Source organism: Triturus cristatus, chromosome 10, assembly GCF_964204655.1.
Source record: "Triturus cristatus chromosome 10, aTriCri1.1, whole genome shotgun sequence".
Taxonomy (NCBI): Eukaryota; Metazoa; Chordata; class Amphibia; order Caudata; family Salamandridae; genus Triturus; species Triturus cristatus.
Window position 1 is genome coordinate 698,301,127 of NC_140593.1, and position 25,827 is coordinate 698,326,953.

General features: G+C 46.0%; 1 protein-coding gene across 35 annotated transcripts in view; it reads right to left on the reverse strand.

Moving 5' to 3' along the window:
- The window catches only part of RBFOX1 (RNA binding fox-1 homolog 1), a 958,925-nt gene that overhangs the window by 386,362 nt on the left and 546,736 nt on the right, over positions 1-25,827 (reverse strand). For all 35 annotated transcript variants that reach the window (XR_014969494.1, XR_014969493.1, XM_085628210.1 and 32 more), the window contains exon 2: positions 18,178-18,420. Coding sequence is in view for 33 of the 35 variants with exons in the window: in XM_085628210.1 (XP_085484336.1) it covers positions 18,178-18,420 (243 nt within the window). In the remaining 2 variants the exon portion in view is untranslated. The remainder of the gene's footprint in view (positions 1-18,177; positions 18,421-25,827) is intronic.

A 25,827-nucleotide genomic window follows, 5' to 3' on the forward strand; every position in this document is an offset into this window, starting at 1 on the left:
ATGGGTGAAGGATGTAAGATGATTTGGGGTAGTCTCTCTCAAGCAGGGACGGCATCAGATATTTTCACTCAATGCGTGTTTTCCACAAATCCAAAAAGACACATGGTGCCTGATTCATAAATATATTTTTATAGATTTCCACGTATATGGGGATTGACAAAAAATAATTGGACTATGCCGGAAAATATTTTACCTCCTTCCCTGAACATACTGTTAAGAGTTGTCAGCAAGCTGGACTATCTGTAAATCTGCGAACCAATTGCAATGAGTTTGCCGATCTGGGGCAGTATTATGGATAGGGTGCACTTTCCCTGTGTGCGCCATAAAACAGGTGCGCCGGGCGCAAACAGGGAAAGTGTGCCTCTTACATTGAATGTGCTGCCCCCAGGGCAACCTCAAAGTTGTGCTGCCATGAGGGCAGCGCATTCAAATAAAAAGTGGAGTGACTTTGAAGCAGCTGCTCCATGTTTCACTGTGCAGGTGGCAACTCGTCTGCACTTTTAAGAAGGGAGAGAGATTCCCTTGCAGGTGGGTGCAGTGAGTGACTGCCCTCACCTGCAAGGGGATGTCTGGGGGATCTATAGGGTCCCATTTACCCCCTTCAGAGGGCTGCCATCAGGGGGCGCCTCCTAACAGTTTCTTTGCCTTTGCTCCTGCACCTATAATACAGCACAGGCGCAGAGGGCAGTGGGTTACCTAATCTGCGTGTGACCATGCCCCCATGCAAATGAGGAAACACACTCTGGTGATAGTGGTGGCATTATATGAGCGCCAGTGCAATCTGTTACAGAAAGGGCTGCACAAGCGTCTGCTGCTCTTTCTATAATATCAAAGTGCCCTGGGTTGTGCAAAGTGGGCTCACATGCCCGTTGCACCCCCGGGGCACTTCCCATAATACAGCCCCTGTATGTCACACATTCTTTTCTTTGTCCACAAGGAAATGTTTTCTGTGTTGCCTTCTCATGTCTGCACTTGAAAAACACCAACTGGTGTCCTTTACAGGAATCATTGTATTTATGTTTCCAGGATGACAAATACCTTTGCAAATGTTTGCAAATTACCAGCCAGGCAGAACCTCCAACTCCCATCAGGGGTAGGTGATTACACTCACTGTATAACTGCACTCACTCTTGGGTAGCTTGGCAATGAGCCGTCAGGCTCACCACAAAGGCAATGTGTAAAGCATTGGCACAGCACACTAACACAAAAAGTACACTGAGAATCACAAGAGAGACTTGTCACACCTGGGATCATTGGCTTGGGTTTCCCCTGTATTTTTGCCTTTGCCTCCTGTTATTTTGCTGTGAGTGGACTTCGTTTTTAATGGTCTAGATGTTTTGGGCACTTTGCCACTGCTAACTGTGCCAAAGTGCAAGTGCTCCCTTTGTCAATTGTTGTTATGGATTGGTGATTCCACGATTGGCATATTTGATTTACTAGTTAGTCCCTAGAACAGTGCGCAATGTGTCCCCAGGTCCTGTAAACCAAATTCTGCTAGTAGGCTTGTAAAAGACACACAATTGATGGACGAAATACAGAACAAATCAAAACACTCACCCCCAGTCAAGAGATCTGGGTTAAAGCGATCATTCTTTTGCTCACCATGCCACCCAGGTTTAGAACTGGCCATATGCTCTCCATGCCACTGAAGTCAAGCTTCCCTGGCTGATGAGGGGTGAAACCCCGTAACCGGTCCTAGGATGCTTGGTTCCAGTCCAGGGAGGACCCGGCTTGGCAGTTCGGGCTGGACTGATCCCATTGGGCGCAAGGTCAAGACTGATTTGCATAGGGCTGGGTTCAAACTGGAATGGCATGGGGAGCAAAAAAACAATGGTTTTAGGCCTAGATCGCTGTACTGGGGTGAATGTATGACATTGTTCTGAATTCTGTCCATCAATTGTTCTTTTTGCTGGTAGGCTTGCAGCACTGTTTGTGCCACCTACACAAGCAGCCTTACAACAAGGTCTCAGGCCTGCCATTGTGGTGCCTGTGTGCAGTCTAGTACTGCCATGTCGACCTGGCAAGTGCACCCACTTGCCAGGCCCTAACCTTCCCTTTTTTTACATGTTAGTCAGCCCTAAGGTAGGCCCAGGGTACCCCTGTGGGCAGGGTGCAGTGTAGGACATGCCCTGATGTGTGTGGCATGTCCTGATAGCGAAATACTGCCAATTTCGTTTTTCACTACTGTAAGGCTATCTGTTCCCATAGGATAGAATGTGGCGTTTGCTCATCACACCTTATGAGTATTACTGCCCATGGGAACAAGATAGGAGAATAAAGTTTGAAATGCCTGAACTCAGAATGTTAAGATGTATCTTTTAGTGAGGGTGATTTTTACATTCTGGGTTTAAAAATACCACTTTTAGAAAATAAGTATTTTCTTGCCTAACCATCCAGTGTGCCTCTGCTAGGTTGTGTATTGACTGTCTGGCTTTGGAATGACAGGGGATAGGGATGTGCATTCTGTCCAGACAGCTACTTGGGGGGTTGAGATGTGTCCTGCCTTTCCAGGGTGAGCCAGGGCTGGGCTGAATGGTCCTGGCCAGCATTCAGAGTAGGTAGAGGAGATTACTTTTGCACCTGAATGGGCTTGGTCTGCCTTAGACAATGCTGTCGCCACATCCTGCCAGGAAGCTGCACCAGAGAGGACAGAACTGGTTTTGGCTGGGCAAATAGCTTCTCTACGACAGAGATCAAAGGCTTTTTGTATTATAAAAAGAGGGCCCCAGACTTTTAGATCACTTCTGGGAAATCAAAGAGGAACCTTTGCCAAGGAGTAAAGCTGAGAAACTGAGGAGGAATATGGCCCCTGTGCTGTTGCTGTCTGGGGTTGGCCTGCAGTGGCTACTTTCTGCCAAGGAAAGGGAAAAGGACTTTGATGTGTGCTGTGTACCCTGCTTGAGGAGGATTTTCAAGGGCTTGAATAAGAGCTTGCCTGCTATTCTGAAGTCTCAGGGGCACAAAGACTTCACCCCCAGCTCTCCTGAACTTCCTTGCTGGGAGTTCCGACCTGCCAAGAGGTGCCTGTAACTGTTCTGGGCCTGTGCAGGTTGTTCTGGCTGTGGGAACTGGAAAAGCAATGCAACGGCGAGAAGCGCAATGCATCCCTACCTGTTTCCGATGCATCCCCGAAGAAGCTGATGCAGCAACTGCCCGCAGCTTGAGAAATTGCCAAACGCTGCATCGGGTGCACCCGTCTCCGAAGTCCAAGATCACCACAGCGATTCTGATGCAAGCCCTGCTGTGCGGCTGCAAGAACCCACGCATCATCCCGGATTCTCACGCATCGCATCGAGGTGCCAGGTCTGTCGTATCAGGGGGGGACGCAGTAAGAAACCGACGCATAACCTCTCCAGTAAGAAACTAACACATCATCTCCTTTTTGGTAAGGAACCAACGTATCACCTACCCTGCGCAGCAGTAAGGAACAGACGCATCACATCCACCAAAGCAAGGAACTGACGCATCACCTTCCCTGCGTGTAAGGAACCGACACATCACCTTCCCCGCAACCCTTTTTGTTTGTGTACGTGACGCATCCAAAGTACTTTATGTGAAAAATGTTGCAACTGCGATTTGCTTTGAACAGTACTATTTCTTCAATTTAAAAGTCATATTTTTATATCTGTATTGTGGATTTTTGTCATTCCTGTCTTGTTAGGTTTAGATAATGATTAGTTATTTTTCTAGACTAGTGTGGTGTCAATTTGTAGTGTTTTCACTGTATTACTGTATGTGTTCACAAATGCTTTACACACTGCCTCTGAGATAAGCCTTCCTGCTCGAGCCAAGCTACCAGGGGGTTGAGCAGGGTTTATTTTAGAAGTATATCCCCCTTACCCTGACTAGGAAGAAGGGTCCCTACTTAGACAAAGGTCCCTACCTCTGCCAACCAAAGACCCCCATTTCTAACAAGACTTCACATGTGGTGTATGTAAATAAAGCTTGTTTTCAACACATACATTAATTAACACAACATGAACATCATGTATTTCTGGGCATAAATCACATTTGGAAATATTACTAGCAGAACTAGGCCCACCATGTTAAAATGACATCAGTAGTATCCAGACTCAGGAAAGATCCTACTTTACCCCCAGCACCCTTTTGCAGTGCAACACGTTGGCAGAACTTGGCCCTCCATGGCACTTATTACAATTCAATACCACACAGTTATAGGGTGCACCCAAGACAACAATATCAGAAAGATTTACACACAGATAACTACAACACTTTTAAACAGCACCATGGCCAACACCGCACAGGTAAAAACCAATGTCAATAGCAGTATTCTTTTGGCGAGGAATTAACATCTAAAGCATGGGTACTCACAAACTTTCTCTCCGGGGCCAAATTTACAGTGTGGTGTGTGGCCGAGGGCCACACCGGTGGTGGCGGGGGCAGTGGGGGAGGAGGCGGGGCTAGAGCAAAAAAAACCTATGACCATGAGGTTGAACACAGGCCCCTGCAGCGGACGCCTTCGTCCACTGAGCCACCAGACCCGGCATTCACACATCTTTATCTATCTATCTATCTATCTATCTATCTATCTATCTATCTATCTATCTATCTATCTATCTATCTATCTATCTATCTATCTCTCGCTCCGTCTCCCTCCCTCTCTCTCTCTCCCTCTGTCTCCCTCACTGTGTCTCCCTCTCTCTGTCTCCCTCCCTCTCTCTCCGTCTCCCTCCCTCTGTCTGTCTCCCTCCCTCTGTCTCCCTCTTGTCTGTCTCAGTCTGTCTCCCTACCTCTCCCTCCCTCCCTCCCTCCCTCTCTCCCTCCCTCCATCTCTCTCTCTCTCTCCCTCTGTCTTCCTCTCTGTGTTTGTCTCCCTTTCTCTGTCTCCCTCCCTCCCTCTCTCTCTCTGTCTGTCTCCCTCCCTCTGTCTCCCTCTCTCTCTCCGTCTCCCTCCCTCTCTCTCTCTCTCTCTCTGAATCACTGTTTGTCTCCCTTTCGCTCTCCCTCCCTCCCCCTCCGTCTCCCTCCCTCTCCCGCTGTCTCCCTGTCTGTCTCCCTATCTGTCTCCCTCTGTCTTCCCCCTCTCCCTCTCCCTCTGTCTTCCTCCCTCTGCGCACTCTGTCTTCCTCCCCCTGTCACCTCACCTGCTGCTCTCACTCCCTGCTGCCCTCCGTCACCTCACCCTGCTGTCCTCCTCACCCTTTGACACCTCACCCGCGCTGAGACAGCTTCCGAGAACACACACAGCCGCCGCCGCACCCAAGTACTTAACAGGTGTTTTAAAAACCATTCACTTGTTAATGAGGCTTTATTGTATTTCACCTCTTCTTAGCGCCCCTGCATCAGGGGCGCTAAGAAGAGGTGAAATTCAACAAAGCCTCATTTACAAGTTAATGGTCTTTAAAAGAAATCGCCCGGGCCCCAGAAGCTCCACGCTGCTGCAACCGGCGATGTAAAAAACACACAGGTATGATGTCTGTAAGGTCCGCGGGCCGCCACGGAAGGCTTGCCGGGCCGCTGGCGGCCCGCGGGCCGTACTATGAGTACCCGTGATCTAAAGCAACACCACTGTGTGTTGTAATTAATAACAGGTGGTCCTCATGCAGTCACTTCCTCTCACTCACTCAGCACCGCTACACGGTGCAAAGGATATCAGGCAGGTCCATATAGAGTGCACTTGCACACACATGCAGAGCCCTGTAATACGGTGCAACTGATATCCAGCAGGTAAGTTGATAATACAAATGCTGACCATGTGGCCCAAGCCCTCCTCTACCTTTCAGCCAACCCTGACTACCCTTTGCCCATGGGTTGGAGATAAAAAAAAAACTCCCCCTAAAACTAGGCTGATTGTAACCGGAGTCACACTAAGTCAGGGTCATAGGGAAGAAGGTGGGGGTATGTGGCAGGGCTAATTAGTTGGCAGGCAATAAATGGGGGTTGGCCACTACTTGGGAAGTTCACCCACAGTATGCAGAACAGAAGCGGGCTGAGACGAAAGTCATTCAATCAAAGGGTTCGACAATTGGACATCCGGCTCCAGCACAGTTATGTAAAACATGGGGGGTGTCACGCAGTAGCTTGACCCACTTATGATCGCTCTCAGAAGAGTTCCTCAGCCCACTCAATTACTCTCACCACCCAGGCCCAATCAGTGAAAAACTTTCTGGCAACACAAATTCATCTGGGCTGGGTGACGAGAGGGCAGTTGATTCACCGCACTGACGGCATAAAAAGGAACAATTGATGAATGAGGGGGGGTGAAGCAGCAGAGGGTCTTGGGAAAAAGAGGCACCCCATCAGACACAAATCGATCAAAGGAGCAACCAGGCAATCTGGGCACAATTGAACACAAATCTGCTCTTCCTTATCTCCCTAGAAATGAGCCACAACGTCTGGTGTGCATGGACCCAAGTCACACCTATCAGTTCCGGTCACACACAATGAACGTCGCAAACTCATTACCTCCCTGGAAATGAGGCACAACGTCTGCTGCGCGTTGATCCGAGTCACACTTGACAATATCGGTCACACACAACAAAGAGTTGCAAATTTCATACCTCCTGGGAATATTACACATTGATACGGGTTGCTCCAGACACTACTGGTCACACACAATGAGGAGTTGCAAATTCTGTACCTGCCTGGAAATGAGGCACAATGCCTGGTGCACATTGATACTGGTCACACCAGACAATTCCAGTCACACACATAGGCGCAAGTTTAGCAGTGCCACACGACGTAGAATGAGGCACTACTATGGGTACGCCCTCTCTCTGAGGGTCACAACCAGTGAATCGGACACCTCACACAATGAGCATGCAGTAGGCGCATCGCACAAGTGAGATGCAGCACGATCAACAAAGCGGGCCAAGTGGGGTCCACAACCGGCGAATCCACTTACCAACAACTAGACTCTTAAGCGGGTTGAGGCCCCCACAATGCAGGGGCCACACTCCTTAAACGTGGGCAATACCTTTCGGGCTCCGCAGAAGGCAATCCAGTCTTCAGGCATAATACTTAGTTCCATGCTCACACTGCACTACCAGTTAGGATGCAGCAGACAATGTGGCCACTTAAGAGGGCACCGCTCTTCAGGTGTCACACATAGACGATGTGGGTTCCTCACGGGAGGTCTTGAATGTCCCTGGACCTCCACAATATAACATCGGCAAGCCAACAAGCCCTTGGAGAGCACACTACAGGGTGCCACACAGCAGCAGGTAGTCAACCCAAGTCAGCCACTATTCAGGAATGGTGTCCGGTCCCTTCCAATGGCAGTAATCCTCCTTGTGCACAACAGATTCCTCTGGCAGTGTGCACCACGCAGTTCCAGGATGTCCAGTCCCACGTCCCCACAAGTGTATCTCTGCCCTGCTGAAGTATGGCATCAGCAGTTATAATGTAGTACGCCTTTGATGTAGGGGTGGCTCAGAGGGCTTCCTTTGAACCACACATGTCTCCTCTAAATTTCAGTCCTGTCTGCCATGAGGCCATGGAATGCAGATCTTAATCATTAGTGGGGCCATGATCTGGCTTCCCAGAGGCCAAATGTCCAAAACGTTCCCTCCAATCTATCCAGCCAGGCCCTCAAATGGCAGAGGTCTGTCATTCTTGTTGCATGCCCAATGTTTATGGCTGTTTCTGGGGAATGCACAAATGGACTGAAGTCCAGTGTGGACTGGAGTCAATCTAAAAGGCACACAAGGAGTTTTAGAGCAGAGAAATGCCCATTTTCTAGATGTGGTATTACTAAGCTATTAATGACAAATCCACCTTTACCACAGTAAAGGGTTTAACATTGTGGATCCAGTGATAGGAAACGTTATGACACTGATCCACTACAGGTCACTATTAAAGCTTGAAGAAATGTAAACCATTCCCCATGTAAACCTATGGGAAGTGCAAACCTCATAGGTAGTGAAAAAACACATGGGTATTCTTCTCTACCTGTGAAGGGAACACACATGTGTACCTGCCCTGCCTTTCAACTACCACTCGCCTCACCCCTCGAGACTTATTCTAGGGGTGCTCTAGTGGTAGTGACAGGTCCCCTCAGGAGTGGCTAGAGGTTTAGAAAGGCCAACCTGAGCATAAGTGCAAGTAACATGTTTAAAAACATCAAAGGTGCAAGTGCGCACAGACAGGCCTGCAATGGCAGGCTTGAGACTTGCTTAAAAACATCAGGTAAGCACTACTGCCTAAAATGTGTAGGAAGGGCATGCACACTGTCACATTGCATTTACAGTGGGAAAGTGCCCAGAGGCCCAAGGCCACTAAAAGAGAATCAGCAAACCCCTGTGTTGTCCCATGGGAATAGCCGACCTCCTAGGTAAGGAAAACCCACATGGGGGTTCTTCTTTACCTGGGCATGGAACACCCATGTGTACTTGCCCTGACTTTCGCCTTCCACTTGCTCCGCCCCTCAGGCTTGCCCTATGGGGGCTATAGTGGTAGTGGAAGGCTCTCTCAGGGTTGGCTAATGTGCTAGAAATGCCAACCTGAGCATAAGCGCAACTTTGGACCCACAGGCCTGCAATGGCAGCCTTGATAGATGTTTGAAAGTCTATTCTGGTGGGCAGTGTCCCACTATTAGCCAGTGCTGTACCTGCCCTGCATATGTGGTGTACCTTTTTACATGGCACTCACAGGTACAACATCTAAACCAATCACATAGGCACCTCTTCCTAGCATGTATAGGAAAGACGCTCTCGCTTTCACACTGCATTACAGTAGGAAAGTGCCCAGCATCCTATGGCCATAGAACCAACAAAACCCAGTAAGAAAAACAGCTAAAGGTTTTAGGTAAATCCCCTAAGAAGGTCCATGTCCAACTTGACCAACTGCAAGCCTAAAGCCAGGGTAGTTTAATCATACCCTTGATAAACTTCTCTGCTCAGAGCCTGGACGATGACCCAACACTGCGATGGTACCCCCACCTTGGCTCTAGGCTCTATAATCCCAGTAGGATCTCTTTTGCCTGTCTCAGGCCCACCCTAGGGAGTGGCTCCTTCCATCCCAGGAATGGTATTCCGTCCCTTCTACCTGGCCACTTTAGTTCACTAGAGCAGCACCTGGCCAAGGGTGCCAACAGCTGCCAACATTCACAACCAAGCCCCTAGCCACCCAAGGACCTCTGCCTTGGTGGCTCCAGAAAGGAGGAGAGGGGCAGTGGCCAATATGTCTTGCACCTTTCTCCCACTTTCCTTCTCACCAGGCAGGGATGGTCTCCTGTACCTGTACCTCCAGCCCAGGGTCTGTACCTTTGGACTGGACAAGGGCTAGGGATGAGTTCTTTTTTCCCCTGCCCCCTTTTAGGGGGTCCGTACCCCCTGAATGCTGAATTGGTGGGTCGCTGGTTCCAGTTGCCCGCCCATTTTCCTCTGCCACTAGGGGATCCCCTTCAGTGGATTTTCTCCTGGCACAGGCCCTTTGGGAATACACCAGACCCAGGGGATGTGTATAGGATATCATGGGCTTTTGCTTGCCTGACCACCCCCTCACTTTGAGGAGGAACATGGGACCCTTCCTCACCCAGCTACACAGGGAACTGCCTACACTAAGATGCATCTCTCCCACCCGTTGTGGGGAGATTGCCAGCCCATCCAACTGAGGGCCAACCCCGCCAGTCTTTACAGCGTAGAGTAAGAAATCCACCCCCTCCGGGATGGACAGTTTGGGTCCTCCCACAAACGTTTTGACCAGAATGGCTTTCTTGACTAGGTAGCTCCCCTTGTCCTTCCCTTCCAGTGTAAGGAGGGCGTCTCTCCCAATTAGGTAACGTCTCTCCCAATTAGGTAAGTATGACCATAAGCTACCTCCCCAGATTTCCTCTGGGACCCTGTGCACTGTCAAAGCTACCTCGTAGGCTGCCAGCCATTTCCAACAGGAATCTTGGTTCTATCTCTTTTGTGATGCAACCACTACTTTCACTGTTGGATACAGCAGGTGCACTGCCACCATTACTGCACATGGAACCTATTTGTAGGGTTCTAACATCCAAATCTCTGATGCTAAGATCATGGGCCATCTTTTTCTCTTCCATGGCGAGCCTCTTCTCAGGCAGGGCTTGCTCGGTTTCCAATCTGGCAAGGGCCTGCTCTTTTTCGGATTAAGCAAGTGCTACTGCCTGCTCCTTGCCCTGTCTGGCAAGCTCTAATTTCAGCGTCCTTTTTTCCCTTCTGTCTTTGGAGAACATGCCCCTGGAGAACACACTGCTGTTGGAAGTGGCCCTTTCTAGGGTACTTTCCCACACCCTTTTGCACCTCCAGGTTTTCCACTGATCCACATGCTAGCCGTAGGACTTTGAGCGATTTTGACACTGCCATTCAGTGCCTAAGTGCTGTGCTTTTCATATACATACTGGTGATTAGTGTATACATGATTGGCTGATTTGAGTGAGCTGTAAGTCTCTTGTCTGTGGGTTACTGGAGCATGTAACTCAAATGCTCCTCCGCTGGCCTGCAGCACGGTTTGTGCCACGCACAGAGGTAGATCTTCAAATGTGCTACAGGTTTGCCCTGGTGGGGCATTTGAGTAAAGGTTTCTGTTACTTGGCTTGGTATTTAAAAAGCTACTTTTAAGGTTCTGCATGTCTCTCACAACATCGGAGTACTCCCTGGGGGCAGGATGCGGTGTTGGGAGGAGGTAGGGCATGTGCACGGGTGCGCTACATGCACTGGTAGTGAATGGTACCGAATGGTGTGTTTGGTGTGGTAGGGACTGCTTCTTGCATTGGATGGACATGAGGGCTCTTTGGAAAGGCTATTGGGCTGAATTTCGGACGTGCAGAAGAATGGCAGTACAGTGTTTGACATTTATGAGTTAGTAATGGCAAATCCTTTCTGGTGGTGCGAGTTAATTTGACATTAATACTGAGGATATGCCATTTTAGGAAAGTGGGCATTTCTGTGCTCCTGACTCTGTGTGTCTGACAGCCTGTCTCCAATCCACAGCTGGGTGCAGGAGGACAGCTACATGTGTACATTCCTGATAAGACAGCCATAAACTAGGGGCTCAAGGGAAACTGCAGACCCCTGACTCTGAGAGGCCTTCATGGGAGGGTTAAGAGGGGGTGGAATTGGCAGCTGCATTCCAAGGGGCAGGGTCTTGGCCTGCCTGGAGCACCTGAAGCTCGTACCTCCCCCGGAAAGGAAACAATTCCCCAACTGGAAGTGTGCCAGCTTCTGGTGTGACAGTCTTTTGCCTGCATAGGGAATAGGAATCCAGTACTGTTGAAGGTACTTCTGGGTGCCTGAGGGTCTCCTCCGGAGGGGCAAGAACACATAACTGTTTCTTTCCACTTTAGGTGGGCCCGGCAATCTAATCAAAGTGTCGCCAGTGGGTGCAACGTGTATCGTTGGCTGGGGTAGTTCGAGTGGTTGGGTCACGACGCATAGTCAGAACCTGTGATTTCTTGACCATTACAACTGTATTGGCTATGCGATATTGGGAAAGTTGTGTGTTATGCTAATGTGTTAGCTGCACAGTGGAAGACATCTGAACAGCCTGCTTATATGTTTTTGTCGCTTTTGTTGTGGGAGGGGTTGCTTGGATCGTGAACACTTCACTGGAGTATACAAATGGGTTTATGTTGCTTACAATGTGAAGAGCATAACGGGACAAGTGAATACCTATGACTAGAACACATATGTTGATGCTGTTCTGCTGCTTATGGAAGAGTTTGACAATTGCATATAACTGTAAAGTATAAAGTATATATCCAATGTGTACATCGTTTTGATATCAATGTGTGTGGAATACACAGACCACTGTTTTATACATACGGTGTGGAGCCTTTTTGTAGTGTACACAGTGTTGCGAGGGTGGTGTTATACCAATACTTTACACTTTGACAATGAGGATGAGCCTGACTGCTCTGTGCCATGCTACCCAAAAGTGAGCAAAGGTTATCGGATAAGTGTACTGTACTCATCCTATCTAGTATGATGGATTCTGCCTGGCTTTGATGCATGCAAACCAGTCAGAAACCACTGGGTCTAACACTGACCCTTCTGGGTGTGCCTCTGCCAATGCTTACAGGGCTATCTGGAGATCCGACTTTGTGACACTTGCCCCTGTCAAGCACCCCCCTCTCCAGGCATAACTCTTTGAGCTGCATCACCGTAAACAGGTCCAGATCAGCCAAATCAAACAAGTTCCCCTGAGGTAGGACCCCAGGCATGGTGGCAAACTAGCGGGAGTAGAAATACATATCTACGAGGAACAAAAATCACTGGTCCTAAGGTCAATCCTTCAAGAAAACCTTAGGAAACAAAGGAACAGTTTTCCTACGTGAAGTTGTGGTGCACAATTAGTTACTGTGTCATACTGTGTAAATTCAAGTCCTATCTACATCTCTGACCAACAAAGGTCGGAACAGGCACTTTTTGGTTGGGTGAGATTGTACCCCAGCAAGGCAGAACCTATTGCTCTCATCAGGGGTAGGTGATTACACTCACTGTATAACCTGACCTCACCCTTGGGTAGCTTGGCACTGAGCAGTCAAGCTTATCACACAGGCAATGTGTAAAGCATTGGCACAGCACTCTCACGCAACAAGTACACTGAGCATCACAAAAGTGACATCACACATGGTGTATGTAAATAAAGTTTATATTCAATACACACATTAATTAACACAACATGAACATCATGTATTTCTGGGCATAGATCACATTTGGAAATATTAGTAGCAGTACTAGGCCCAACCATGTTAAAATGACATCAAAAATATGCACACTTGGGAAAGATCCTACTTTACACCGCCAGCATCCTTATGCAATGCAACACGTTGTCAGAACTAGGCCCGCCATGGCAATTATTACAATCCAATACCACACAGTTATAGTGTGCACACCAGATCACAATGATATCAGAAATGTTTACACACAGATAATTACAACACCTTTAAACAGCACCATGGGCCAAGGTCTCACGGGTAAAAACTAATGTCAAACATAGTATTCTTTTGGCAAGGAATCAACATGTAAAGCAACACCGCCATGCTATGCAACTAATAACAGGCAGACCTCATGCAGTCTCTCCCACACACTCACTCAGCACTGCTAGACGGTGCAACAGGTATCAGGCAGGTCCGTATGGAGTGCACTAGCGCACAGACCCATAATGAGGCGTAACTGATATCCGGCAAGTCAGATGATATACAAATTTGCCCCAAGCCCTCCTACACCTTTCAGCTTACCCCAACTAACCTCCGCACACGGGTTGAAGATAAAAAACATTCCCCAGATATTAGGCCGATTTCATCCTGAGTCACACTTAGTCAGGATCCCAGAAAAGAAGGTGGGGGTAGGTAGTAGGGCTATTAGATAACAGTCGACCAATGGGGGTTAGGCCACCACTCGGGAAGTTCAACCACGGCATGCAGAGCAGAAAGGGGCTGAGGGTGATAGTCGTTCAATCAAAGTGATCCACAATTAGCCTTTTGGCACCAGCCCAGCTCTATAAAATGGGGGGGCCGGGGCATGCAGTCTCTTGACCCACTTCCGATCGCTCTCAGAAATGTTCCTCAGACCAGTCACTCACTTTTACCACCAATGCCCGATCCGGGTAATACTACAAAAAAAGAACAATCGTTGAATGGGAGGTGAAGCAGATGAGCCTCTTGGAAGAAGGAGGCACCCCGTCAGACACAAGTCAATCAATGTAGCACCCAGGCAATCTGGGCACAATGGAACACAAATCTGCTCCTCTGCACTCCCTGGAAATGAGGCACAGCTTCTGGTGCACTTTCACATGAGTCGCACCTGGCAGTTCCGGTCTCACACATTGAAGAGTCGCAAACTCAGTACCTCCCTGGAAATGAGGCACAATGTCTGGTGTGCATTGATCCGAGTTGTACCAGACAATACCGGTCACACACAATGAAGAGTTGCACATTCTGCACCTCCCTGGAAATGAGGCACACAGCCTGGTGTACGTTGATATGGGTCGCACTGGACACTTCCGGTCACGCACACAAGCGCAAGTTTAGCAGTGCCACATGAGGTAGAATGAGGCACTACTACGGGTATGCCCTCTCTCCCAGGGTTACAACCTGTGAATCGGACACCTCACCCTATGAGCAGGCGTGTCGTACAAGAGAGATGCAGCACGATTCACAAAACGGGCCAAGCGGGGTCCACAACCAGTGAATCCACCCACCACCAACTAGACACTTAAGCGGGTTGAGGCCCCCACGATGCAGGGGCCACACTCATTAGATGCGGGCAATACTTTTGGGGCTCCGCACAAGGCAATCCGGTCTCAATGCACAATATTGAGTTCTACGCTTACGCCGCACTATGAGTTGGGATTCAACAGACGATGTGGGCACTTAAGAGGGCACCGCTCTTAAGGTGTCATACATAGATGTTGTAGGTCCCTCACAGGAGGTATCTGATGTCCCTGAGACCTCCACAAGAGAACAGGGGCCAGGCCAACAAGCCCTTGGAGAGCACACTTCAGGGTGCCACATAAGCAGCAGGTAGTCAGCCCAGGACAGCCACTATTCAGGAAGGGTGCACGCTAACTTCCAATGGCAGTAAACCTGCTGGCACACAGATTCCTCTGGTAGTTTGAACCACGTAGTTCCAGAATATCCGGTCCCACGTCCCCACAAGTGTCTCTGCCATGCTGAAATATGGCTCCAGTAGTCATAAAGTAGGATGTGGTTCAGATGGTTTCCTTTAAACCACATGTCTCCCCTAAATTTCAGTCCTGTCTGCCATGCGGCATTAGAATGCAGATCTTAATCTTTAGTGGGGCCATCATCTGGCTTCCCAGAGGCCAAGTGTCAAAACCTCTTACTGCAATCTATCCAGCCAAGCCCTCAAATGGCAGAGGTCTGTTGCTTCAGTTGCATGCCCAATGTTTATGGCTGTCATTGGGGAATGCACAGATATGGTCCCCTAGCTTCCAGTCGAACTAAAAGGCACTCGAAGAATAAGTGGCATTTCTAATCTATTAATGATTATCACAAGAGAGGGTTTGTCATTGTGACTCCCATGATAGGAAACATTATGACACTGCTCCACTGCAAGCTGCTATTGCACGCTATGGAAAGAGCAAACCTCATAGGTAGTGAAAAAACACATGGGTATTCTTCACTACCTGGGCAGGGAACACACATGTGTACCTGCCCTGCCTTTAAACTACCACTTGCTTCACCCCTCAAGATTTACCCTAGGGGTGCTTTAGTGCAAGTGAAAAGCCCCCTCAAGAGTGGCCAGAGGTTTAAAAAGGTCAACCAGAGCAAAAGTGCAAGTGTGCACACACAGGCCTGCAATGACAGGGTTGAGACATGTTTAAAAACATCATTGGTGCAAGTGCGCACACACAAGCCTGTAATGGCAGACTTGAGAAATGTTTAAAAACATCAGGTAAGCAGCACTTCCTAACATGCGTAGGAAGGGTGTGCACACTTTCACACTGCATTTACAATGGGAAAGTGGCCAGAGCCCTAATGCCACTAAAACTTCATCAGCAAAACCCCAGTGTTGTTCCATGGAAAGAGCCAACCTCCTAGGTAGGGAAAACCCAAATGGAGGTTCTTCACTTCCTGGGCATTGAATACCCATGTGAACCTGCCCTGCTTTTCACCTACCACTTGCTCCGCCCCTCAGAGCTTACCTAGGTGTGCTCTAGTGGCAGTGAAAGGCTCACTTAAAGGCTAATGAGTTAGAACTGCCACCTTGACCATAAGCACAACTGCACACCAACAGGTCTGCAATGGTAGGCTTGATGCATGTTTGAAACACTATTCTGGTGGGTAGCACAATCAGTGCTGCATCCCATTATTAACCAGTGCAGTACCTGCCCTTGGTATGTGGTGTACCTTTTTATAGGGCACTCACAGGTACAACACTTAAACCAATCAAGTAAGCATCACTTCCTAAAATGTGTAGAAAGGGTGAGTGTGCTTTCACACCGCATTACAGTGGGAAAGTGTCCAGCATCCTAAGGCCACGAAAAGAGAATCAACGAAAACCAGGAGGAAAAAAAGCAAAATGTTTTAGAGAAATCCCATAAGAAGGGCCATGTCAAACAGACTCTATGCCTAAAGATAAATATGGAACTCTTACGTTCAACTTCGGTGCGCAAAAACGTGTCTGCATGAGTAGGGCAGACTAAGGGCAAGACATAGGGCCTGCTGCATCTATCTAGGCCATGTTCAAATAGCAGCTGTGCATTATGTAAAAACTAAACAAAATATGTAACATAACATTAAAACAAATAGAAAATTCAAAAGACAGTATAAAAAAATAATTACTAGCACGGCATTAGCAGCTGGGTTGAGGAATGAAACTTAGTGAGAGTGCTCCCACCCTACCTTTGGGAGAAGATGTAAGTGCCAAGCTTCTTCCATCATAGAGAAGGGCCTCCCCTGGGATATAGGGTTCCTTCTATTTGAAATGACTGAAATACCCTGATGCCATCACTGTGCATAATACATGTACTCTGGAGAACTAAGCTTTGGGAGTTGTGAAATGAGCACAGGGCCTTTCAACAAAACACTATCAATTTTCATTTTTGGTGAAACCCTATGGCCTAAGGTATCTCAGCACAGAATGTGGAAACTGGGGATAACAGTATTCACCATCCGTTCGCCTTTGTATAACTACTGTACAATAGAACATTAAGAAGATGTCATGGAGAACAAAATACGGATATTACTCAGCTATCCATAATCAAAGCTCTACTATTGAAATATATCCATTGCTATTGAGGACTGATACTACAAATCAAGATGCTGCAGTTGCACAGAGTGCTAATTAGCAGCTTCCTGAGTACAAAATCAAGTGCCAGAGAAACGTGTGATTACATTTTCAGATTCTTTTTATATGAAAACTCCTTCTCTGACAGAGGTTGTCTCTTTAGTTAGTAAACTGCTGGAAATTAAAACAGTGGAGCAGGAATCTAGCCGCCTGTTGGCACATTTTTTCAAATAGGTAGCCGTGGGCCATGGTAGGTGACTTACAATTAAGTCAATGGGGGAGGAAGCACACTGCCTATCAACCCAACACAGTTCACCCCATTGCACTCTGGTATCTGCAGTATGCTTATTTCTCGTTGCCAAGGGTTTTCATCAAATTGGTGCAGGTAGAAGAGAGCAGAGAAAAGTCATTTGGGGTTGCTGAAATGCTGCCCAAGTCTTCACAGGTCACAATATCACACCACGGGCACACAGGTGCATCCCAGGTAAGCTTGTCAGCTCGTTGGCTCAAAGGAGTCTTTTAAACACAAGGGGGGGAGGGAGCACACTGCCTCTCATCCCAGCACAGTTCACGCCATTGCATTCTGGTAAATGCAGCACGCTTAATTCAATGTTGCTGTAGTTTTTCACCAAAGTTGATGCAGGTAGTGCTGTTATCTCTAGACATGTGTTTCTGGGTTTAGACCTTCAACAGTAGAGGGCAGATGTAGTAGAGAAAAGCCATCTTAGGTTGCTGAAATGCTGGCCATGTCTTCGCAGGTCACAGTACCACTCCACAGGCACAGTGCAGTATTTCAGCAATCCAAGATGACTTTTCTCTGCTCTCTACTACTTCTGCCCTCTACTGATGAAGGGCTAAACCCAGAAACACGTGTCTAGAGATAACATCACTACCTGTGCCAACTTTGGTTAAAAACTACAGCAACTTTGATGTCAGCATACTGCATTTACCAGAATGCAATGGGTTGAACTGTACTGGGCGGAGAGGCAGTGTGCTCCCTACTCCCTTTGACTTACAATGAAATTATAACATTTGTTTGCCAGAAAGTTTGTCCACCTGTTGGATAAGATCTTTCCAGAATGCAGATTCATACATTTACATGTTCAGGCAGTAGATAACATGCATCATAGGGAACAGGAAATTAAGTATTTAAAAGGGGACACAGGTGAGTGTCACTGTGATTAGGAGCATAAATCTTACCAACCCACATAAAAAAGGGAGAATTGCCAGTCACTTCACAATTCTGAGATCCAATGTAATCTTCAAACTCCTCCATGACTTGCAATGTCCCTTCATTGTATGGTTCTAAATAATTTCATGTAAAAATGTTTATACTTTATGTTCCTAATTTCTTGGAATATTTTGTAAGTGAAGGAAAAACATCCCAGTGCGAAATAGAAATTTCATATCCAAGATAAGTGATAGATAAGGCTAACTTTTGACGGTGTTCTCAGCCCCGCCTGAATTCTTCGAGCAAGCAGTATCAAAAATAACTTACTGTGGCTGTGCCGGAGACAGTTTGTGCATTTGTGTCCGTTGCACTCTGTTCAGAGTGTGACTGAGGAGGCGGGTACATGTTTAACGTGTGCTCTGTCACCGTGTTTTGTCCCGTGTAGTCTGGAGCCGGATGTGGGTGTGGAGTCGTGTATTCTGCGGGGATGCCGTTCTGAGGTGGGGCAAACTGGGCCGAGGCATAAGGCTGTGCCATTGTGTCTGGAGGTGCTGTCGCTTCCTGATTTCCCTAAAAAACACAATTAAACAATTCATTTTTTTCTTCTTTCTGCAAATTATTCTGTAAATGTAAACAACAAAATATGATTATCATTCTTCATCGGCTTACAAACACATCTGTTGAGCTGAGAATCCTTTGAAGAAGTGCAGTCACTCCCATCATCCTGTCATAAATCTCCAGTCTATTGTAATGTAATGTAAGATGGATTTATAGAGCTCTGCTCGTCACCCGTGAGGGTACCCACGCACTGAGTGTAGGCATGTGGTGCGACTGTGCCTGAATACAGGCACGCTTGATGGTCCAGCAAAAAGAGTAATTGAATAGCCAGGTCTTCAGCTTCTTGCAGCATTCAAGAAGTGATGAGAAGGCCCGGATGTATGGTGGGAGGTCGTTCCATGATATGACGGCTTGGTAGGAGAATGATCAACCTCTCATTCTGCTTCTGTGGATGTTGGGTGTGTGTTCGAGTGAGAGTCATGCTGAGGGAAAATGTCTGGTGGTTTGGTGGAAGTGAAGCCAGTGACTGAGGTATGGGGCCCTGTGATATGTGGCGACCTAAACGCATTCAGTCACTCATAGCCCATTTCCTTAATACCCACAAAACAATCCACTTTTCAGGGCAACCCACGGTTATGTATCATGCTAATAATAATTGTACATAGTCCTCTTGAACATGTTGGAAATGCTCTCTGGCAGTATCTCCTATGAATGTAGAGCTAGACCTCTATCTGACATTAGTGGAACTGATTCAGTGGAAATCCATGTATCATTGGTAAGTGCCTAGAGACTTGCATACTGTAGATTTCTATATGTTCTGTGATTCACAAAACCACATTCTGTATTCTTCGGAAATCTATGTAAATGGTTAACTTTTGAGTGCATTTTAATTCCCTAAATTAACATCTCGGGGATAAAACACAGGAATAAGTATCACAAAAATGTGCATTTGTGCTTTTTACATTTTTTCCTATACTAGGAAGACATATCAATGTGCAAAAAGGCTTCTTTTGCAAACGCTCAAATATTGACATTTTTGAAGTTGCCATACAGCACTATGTGGAATCAACCTTTTATAGGGCTAAAATTTGGTGTTCAAAAACTGTAGGAAAAGTCTTGGGTACATTTGTCCCAAAATTTCCATAGGTCAAACCCCTTAAAAATTAGTACTGTGGAAAGTGCATCCAATTCCCTGGATTTATAAGAGACATGCATGGAATTTAACGTGAAAATTCAGTAAAACCTGATTTCGATCATACTTTTCATTTTCTGTAGTTGGAAGATTTATATCAGGCCACACAAATTATGTATTTTGTACCTACTGTGAGGTCAAAATCAAGAACCTTACAGGGGAACAATGGACTTAGCACTCTTCTTAAACACCACTATTCTAAGTGTGAGGGTTTACACTATTTCGTATGGTGTCATGGAATGTCAGATCGTAAAATATCATATAAAGAGGCACAATATTTTAGGATTCGACCACCATTTAGGTGCAATCACATCAACCTAATGACAGGCTTTGCTTTAAAACCTTGTCTCCACAGAAATTTTAAAAAATGACAAACATTTTAGGATAATGTTCTCTTCAATAAATCATACTCTTTTAAAAAATAATCTCTGGTATATTTAGTTCCAGTGCGCGCCGCATGCGGACATGAGTGCTAAATCTCTAATCTGTTACAGGGTACATTTTCAACCATGTCTTGATGCACACAAGCCCAGTAAATCATTCAAAAAGAGTGTCAGACAGTACCAAAGTGATGCAATTGGTGGACTACTGCTGCTTCACAATGTGGCTCTATTAGGGAAAACAACCTTTAGAACCATGTCTCTACCACGCAATTTTAGGGTTTAAAAGTGGGTAGTGGTAAAGGGTAGGGTGTTTATGGGTGGGCAGTGGTAAAGGGAGGTAAGGGTAATTTTAGGGTTTAAGGGTGGGCAGTGGTAAAGAGAGGTAAGGTTAATGTAAGGGTTTTGGGGTGGTAAGTGTGATTTTAGATTTCAGGAGTAGGTAGTGGTAAATGGTGGTAAGAGTAATTCTAGTGTTTAGGGGTGGGTAGTGGTAAAGGGTGGTAATGGTAATGTTAGATTTTGGGGTGGTAAGGGTCAATTTAGGATTATGGGGTGGATAGTGATAAAGGAAGTGTAGGGGTAAATTTAAAAAAGGAAAGGGGCTTAGGGCGGTTCCCTCCAAAAAAGAAAGTCAATTTAATATTAAATTATATATAATATATATGTACGAGTATGTGTGTGTGTGTATATGTGTATATATATATATACACACACACACGTATTTATATATATATATATATATATATATATATATATATATATATATATATATATATATATATATATATATATATATATATATATATATATATATATAGTCACTGAAAAACACAAAGGTTACAAGAATGTTATAGTTAGGTACATATTTCACATGCACAAGACCATAGAAATTCAGTAGTCATACTTACCTGAGTTCACAATAATTTACGCCCCGCAATGCACTACTTATGACCTCACATATTACATCACTCATTTCATGGCCAGTGACATCACTGATGACATCTCAAATGACACCACTGACGACATCATTTACAGAGTGTGAGTATTTTGTAAAACGTTTTCACACTGAATAATACATAATGATGTACTACATAATTACATTTACATTTTTTGTGTGGCTCAAGAATTTGAGTTCATTTTTCAAGGTGGAATAGCCGAGAAAAAATGCTTGCTTTGCCTTCGCCAAGCTCAAGAAGTTAGGATCATTTGTCTCTTACAGAAGTGGAGCTTCAACTGGGACACCTGCTGTGTTTTATATGTAAGTGATTCGCTTTGAGGTTTAAGTTTTGTACAATGGGCACCAGGGTCAGAAACTCACCTACCTGTTTATCTAACAAGAGTCCACAGTTTTGCACAAAATGTCTGCCTGTCTAGAATACTATTTACTGCTACCTTATTGGGTAAATGTCTAGTGCATATTCTATGCTACAGTTCCGTAATGGAACAGTAGGCAGTGTCTCCAGTGACTTAGTGTGCATTTAATTTCGGAAATGTGATTATTCCTTGAGCGTCTACTTCTAAGGTGGATGGTGCTGAGCCAAATGGGGGGAGGTTGTAAGGGATTTTGAGCATTTGCATACTCATAGTAATTTAAAGGGAGAACCATGAAATCTGCTCTCACCAGGAGACAACAAGAAAGAACCAACTTGTCACAGTCACTACAGAAAAAATTGTGCTCCGACAGATTAATGATGCATTCACCTGTATAGAGGACTTCAGATCATTTTTCAAGGCAAGGATTGCCGAGAAAACACGTTTCAGTAATGTGATTGTCAAAAAGGTGCATTTCTTTCATGTTAATTCACATAGATTCTTTAGACATGCCTGCAGCCTGAACCACTGAACGGAATTACACCAAATTTGACAGAAAGCTCACTTTTGGTGTGTAGATTGATCTTTTTGTTATTTGGTGTTAATCGGTTCAGTAGTTTGAGAGCTTTTAAAGGAAATCAAAATGTATTTATCTGATATTGTGAAGTCTTCATGAATAATGACGAGCTTGTGCAGAAAACTGCAGAGCTCTGATTGGCTGACAAAAATTCAACTAGGAAGTGTTGGCAGCCATCTTGGAATGTGGCTTCAGTCGAGTCCCAAAAGGAAAACATGAAAAAAAGAAAAGGGCGCAGGGTAAGAACACCCTGAACCCCAAGCCTTGGTCTGGGAGTCCCTGAGGAGCCTGAGCAGGGCAAAAAAAGCATTTTTTTATGTGGCCGCAATTTTGTGAAATTCATGAATGTGTCGCAAACATTTTTTTTAAAAACAAGCACAGACTCCAGCGCTTGTTTTGAAGTTTTGAAATAGGTGGGCTAGGTCCCAGGGGCATTTTCTAAAAAAAGGAGGATTATTATTAATTTAGGAGGGGGGCCATGCAGAACCCACCAAGGGCTCAAATGAGCTCCAGGGACCACTACCCCCTCCCTGCCGGGCTTCATTTAAATAATAGAGGGAACCTCACAGATCTTCTCCTGGGATGTTACAAGCCTGGGGACCAACACCTTGCCAGGGACAATTCAACAAAAGTGCGGGGGCCACACGGACCCCTGCAGCCCAGGGACCACCTCCTCCTGTGGACCAAAATAACATTTTATAGAGGAAGGGGGGCACTCAGCCCCCTCCCGGGCCATATACAGCTCCATGGACCACCACCTTCTCCCTGTGGCTGGCCCGTGAACAATAAAGGAGTGGGGCCATCTGACTCCCTCTCCTGGAGCCATGCATGGCCCTGGGGACCACCAAACCTTGCAGGACCAGCTCCTGCTATGTCCCGGGATGCCAGGATGATGGAAAGTTTAACAAGTGCAGCCGTAGTCTAGAAAATGAACTGGATGTTTACCCCAGGAGGTATTCAAAATCAATGGGGAATGGATCACTTGTACCTGCTACCAGGGTTTAGGTTCTATCCATCATTGCTTAAAAAATCCTCATTCACGTACACAGGTCAGCAGGCGGTATATCTTAATTCTCCGCCTTAGTTAGATACATGACAGCATCATCATTGGGATTCCTTCATGCTTCCTCCGCATGAAAGCCCCCCGACCCCTATGGGCACACAAAGAGGCTGAAACATCTATCTGGACTAACAAGTGTGCTGGACTCATTGAACGTCCTACTATGCAGAACACTGCTTTTATCTTTCCCCATGCTCCAAACTGAATAAAGTTACAGTTTAGGTGGCATGAGGACTCTCCTTTTTAAATAACACTCACTCCACACGAGCACCCACACTTTTTCTTGATTTTTGATCACTACTGAAATAACCAGTGGTTCCCTCCATGCAGAGGAAGCATGAAAGAAACCCAATGATGATGCTGAATGGATAAATGCTTCTTCTATCTCCCCCCACTCTTGATCTCAATATCCCAGGAGGTAGACATTTTATCCAAAACTGTGGACTCGTGTTGGATAAGGGGGCAGATGCAGTTCTTGTATGGCTGAGTCACTCACATAGCTACTGACATACCCACACAGACACTCACACACCCATTCACAGACACACTCAGCCACTCACTCAGACACTCGGGCACCCACTCACATTTTCACTCAGACGCACATACCCACTCGCAGACCCATTTAGACACTCATACACCCACTCACAGACCCATACAGCCAAACAAACATTCAATTAAAAAAAACAAAGATTACAGCGATGTTATAGTTAGGAAATAACATTAAAAAACACAGACAGTCACACAAAAAACTATGTTTCTGGGAAGTTATAGTCATCAAATAACATTAAGAAAACCTTGGAAATTCACTGACAAAACCATAGGTGAGAGGGACGTTATAGTTAGAAAACAGAATTTTAAAAAACCTGAGAAATTCACTGAAGAAAACAGAGAAATTCAGCAGTAAGTTACCTGAGCTAACTATAACTTATGCCCCAGCAATGACCTGCTTATGACCTCACATATTCCATCACTCATGACATGATCAATGACATCATTAATGAAATCTCAAATGACATCACTGATTACATTATCCACAGAACGGCTCACACATTCACTAACACCCCTATACAACCTCTGATATACCCACTGACTCATCCACACAACCACTCACATACCCATTCACAGACCCATACAAGTACTCACAAAACCACTCACTCATCCCTAGAGCTACTCAGTCAGTTACCCATACATCCACTCACACAGCCACATGCTCGCCCATACAGCTATTCACTCCCCCATTTATTCACCTATACAGCCACTTATACACCCACTAACTCACACATACAGCCTCTCAACCCAGCCACTCACTCACCTTTACAACCACTCACACACTCTCACACAACCACTTACACACCCATTTGTGCATCCATACAAGCACTTAGACATCCACTCACTCTCCCATACAGCCATTCAAACAGATACTCTCCAATACAGCCTCTAACACACCAACTCTTAACTAAAACCCCACTCAAGCAGCCACTATCTCAACCATACAGCCACTTAAAAACCCAGTCACTCACTTATCTAGCCCTTCAGACACCCGCCCACTCACTCATACAGTCACTCACACACAGTTGTGAGTTGGTGTGTGAATGGCTGTATTGGAGAGTGATTGTGTGAGCGGCTGTATCGGTGAGTGAGCAATTGTGTGACTGGTTGTGTGGGTGTGTGAATGGGTATGAAAGTGGTTGTGTGGGTGGGTGAGTAGTTGTATGGGTGACTGAGTGGCTGTGTTGACAGGCCCTATGGGTGAGTGAGTGGGAGTGGCTGTATGGGTAAATAAGCGGGTGTCTGATTAGCTGTATGGGTGAGTGTGTGGCTTTGGGAGTGACTGTACGGTGAAGTGGGTAGGGTTAAAGCACACGATATATATATATCTATATATACACACACACACATACATATACACACACACACACATACATATATGTGTTTTACTTACCTTAATTATACTTAATATGTGTGCTAAAGGCATCTGCATTGTAAAGGCATGTGTGATAAAGGCTGCGTGATAAAGATAAGCATGGTGAAGGCATGCGTGTAAAGTCCTGAAACCCTATGTTAGACACCTGCTGTAAAGCCCACACAATTTTTCACTTCCCAGCCATGAATTGTAAGTTTCTATGGCTCAAACATCTCAGTAAACTATCACCTGTTTTTTCTTCAGACTTGTGGCAGTCAACAGACTCTTCATCTCACATCTGCTGTCTGATAACTGCATTGATAAGGCAGACGGTAATACATTTGCTGAGACAGGCAGACTCTATGGTAAACATTCTTACTTCCTCATCTGCCTACCTTGCCTGGTCCTTACTCAAAGAGTTCCACTTCTACTATCTTACAAATTCTACCCATGCTAGATTAAATAAGCATTAGCAAAGGCAATAGGTCTCATCTTTGAGACCTGATGGTTTTGCCAACAGTTGTTATCCATGTTGCACAGCATTACTGATGTTTTGAGTCATGGCTACAAATTGTTTTTTTACTTTTTATAGGGTCAAAACAGAATAAAACAGCAAAGTCATTTTGTAGGGACATGTAGCATGCATGTGCGCACTTACAAAATGATGTGGACACTTTTTTTTATTTTTTGCCACCAATCCAAGTTAGAGCTTTAACTATAATGAAAAAAATGTGCAAAAGCATTTTTTAAAGTGGGAGGGGAGAAGCAACAAAGAGAGGGGAGAAATGGGGCACCGAAGCAACACAGTGGACGAGGGGGCAGTATCGACATGGACGACAGGGACCGATAGCAGTACAGGGGCAACAGGTTGTGGACAGACAGTATACAGGACATGGGATTGGGAAAGGATACAGTGAGAGAGAAAAGTGCCATGCTAGTGGTAGCAAACAGTGAAAAAGAGCAACGTGGAACTGATGGGGAGAAGCACAAGTG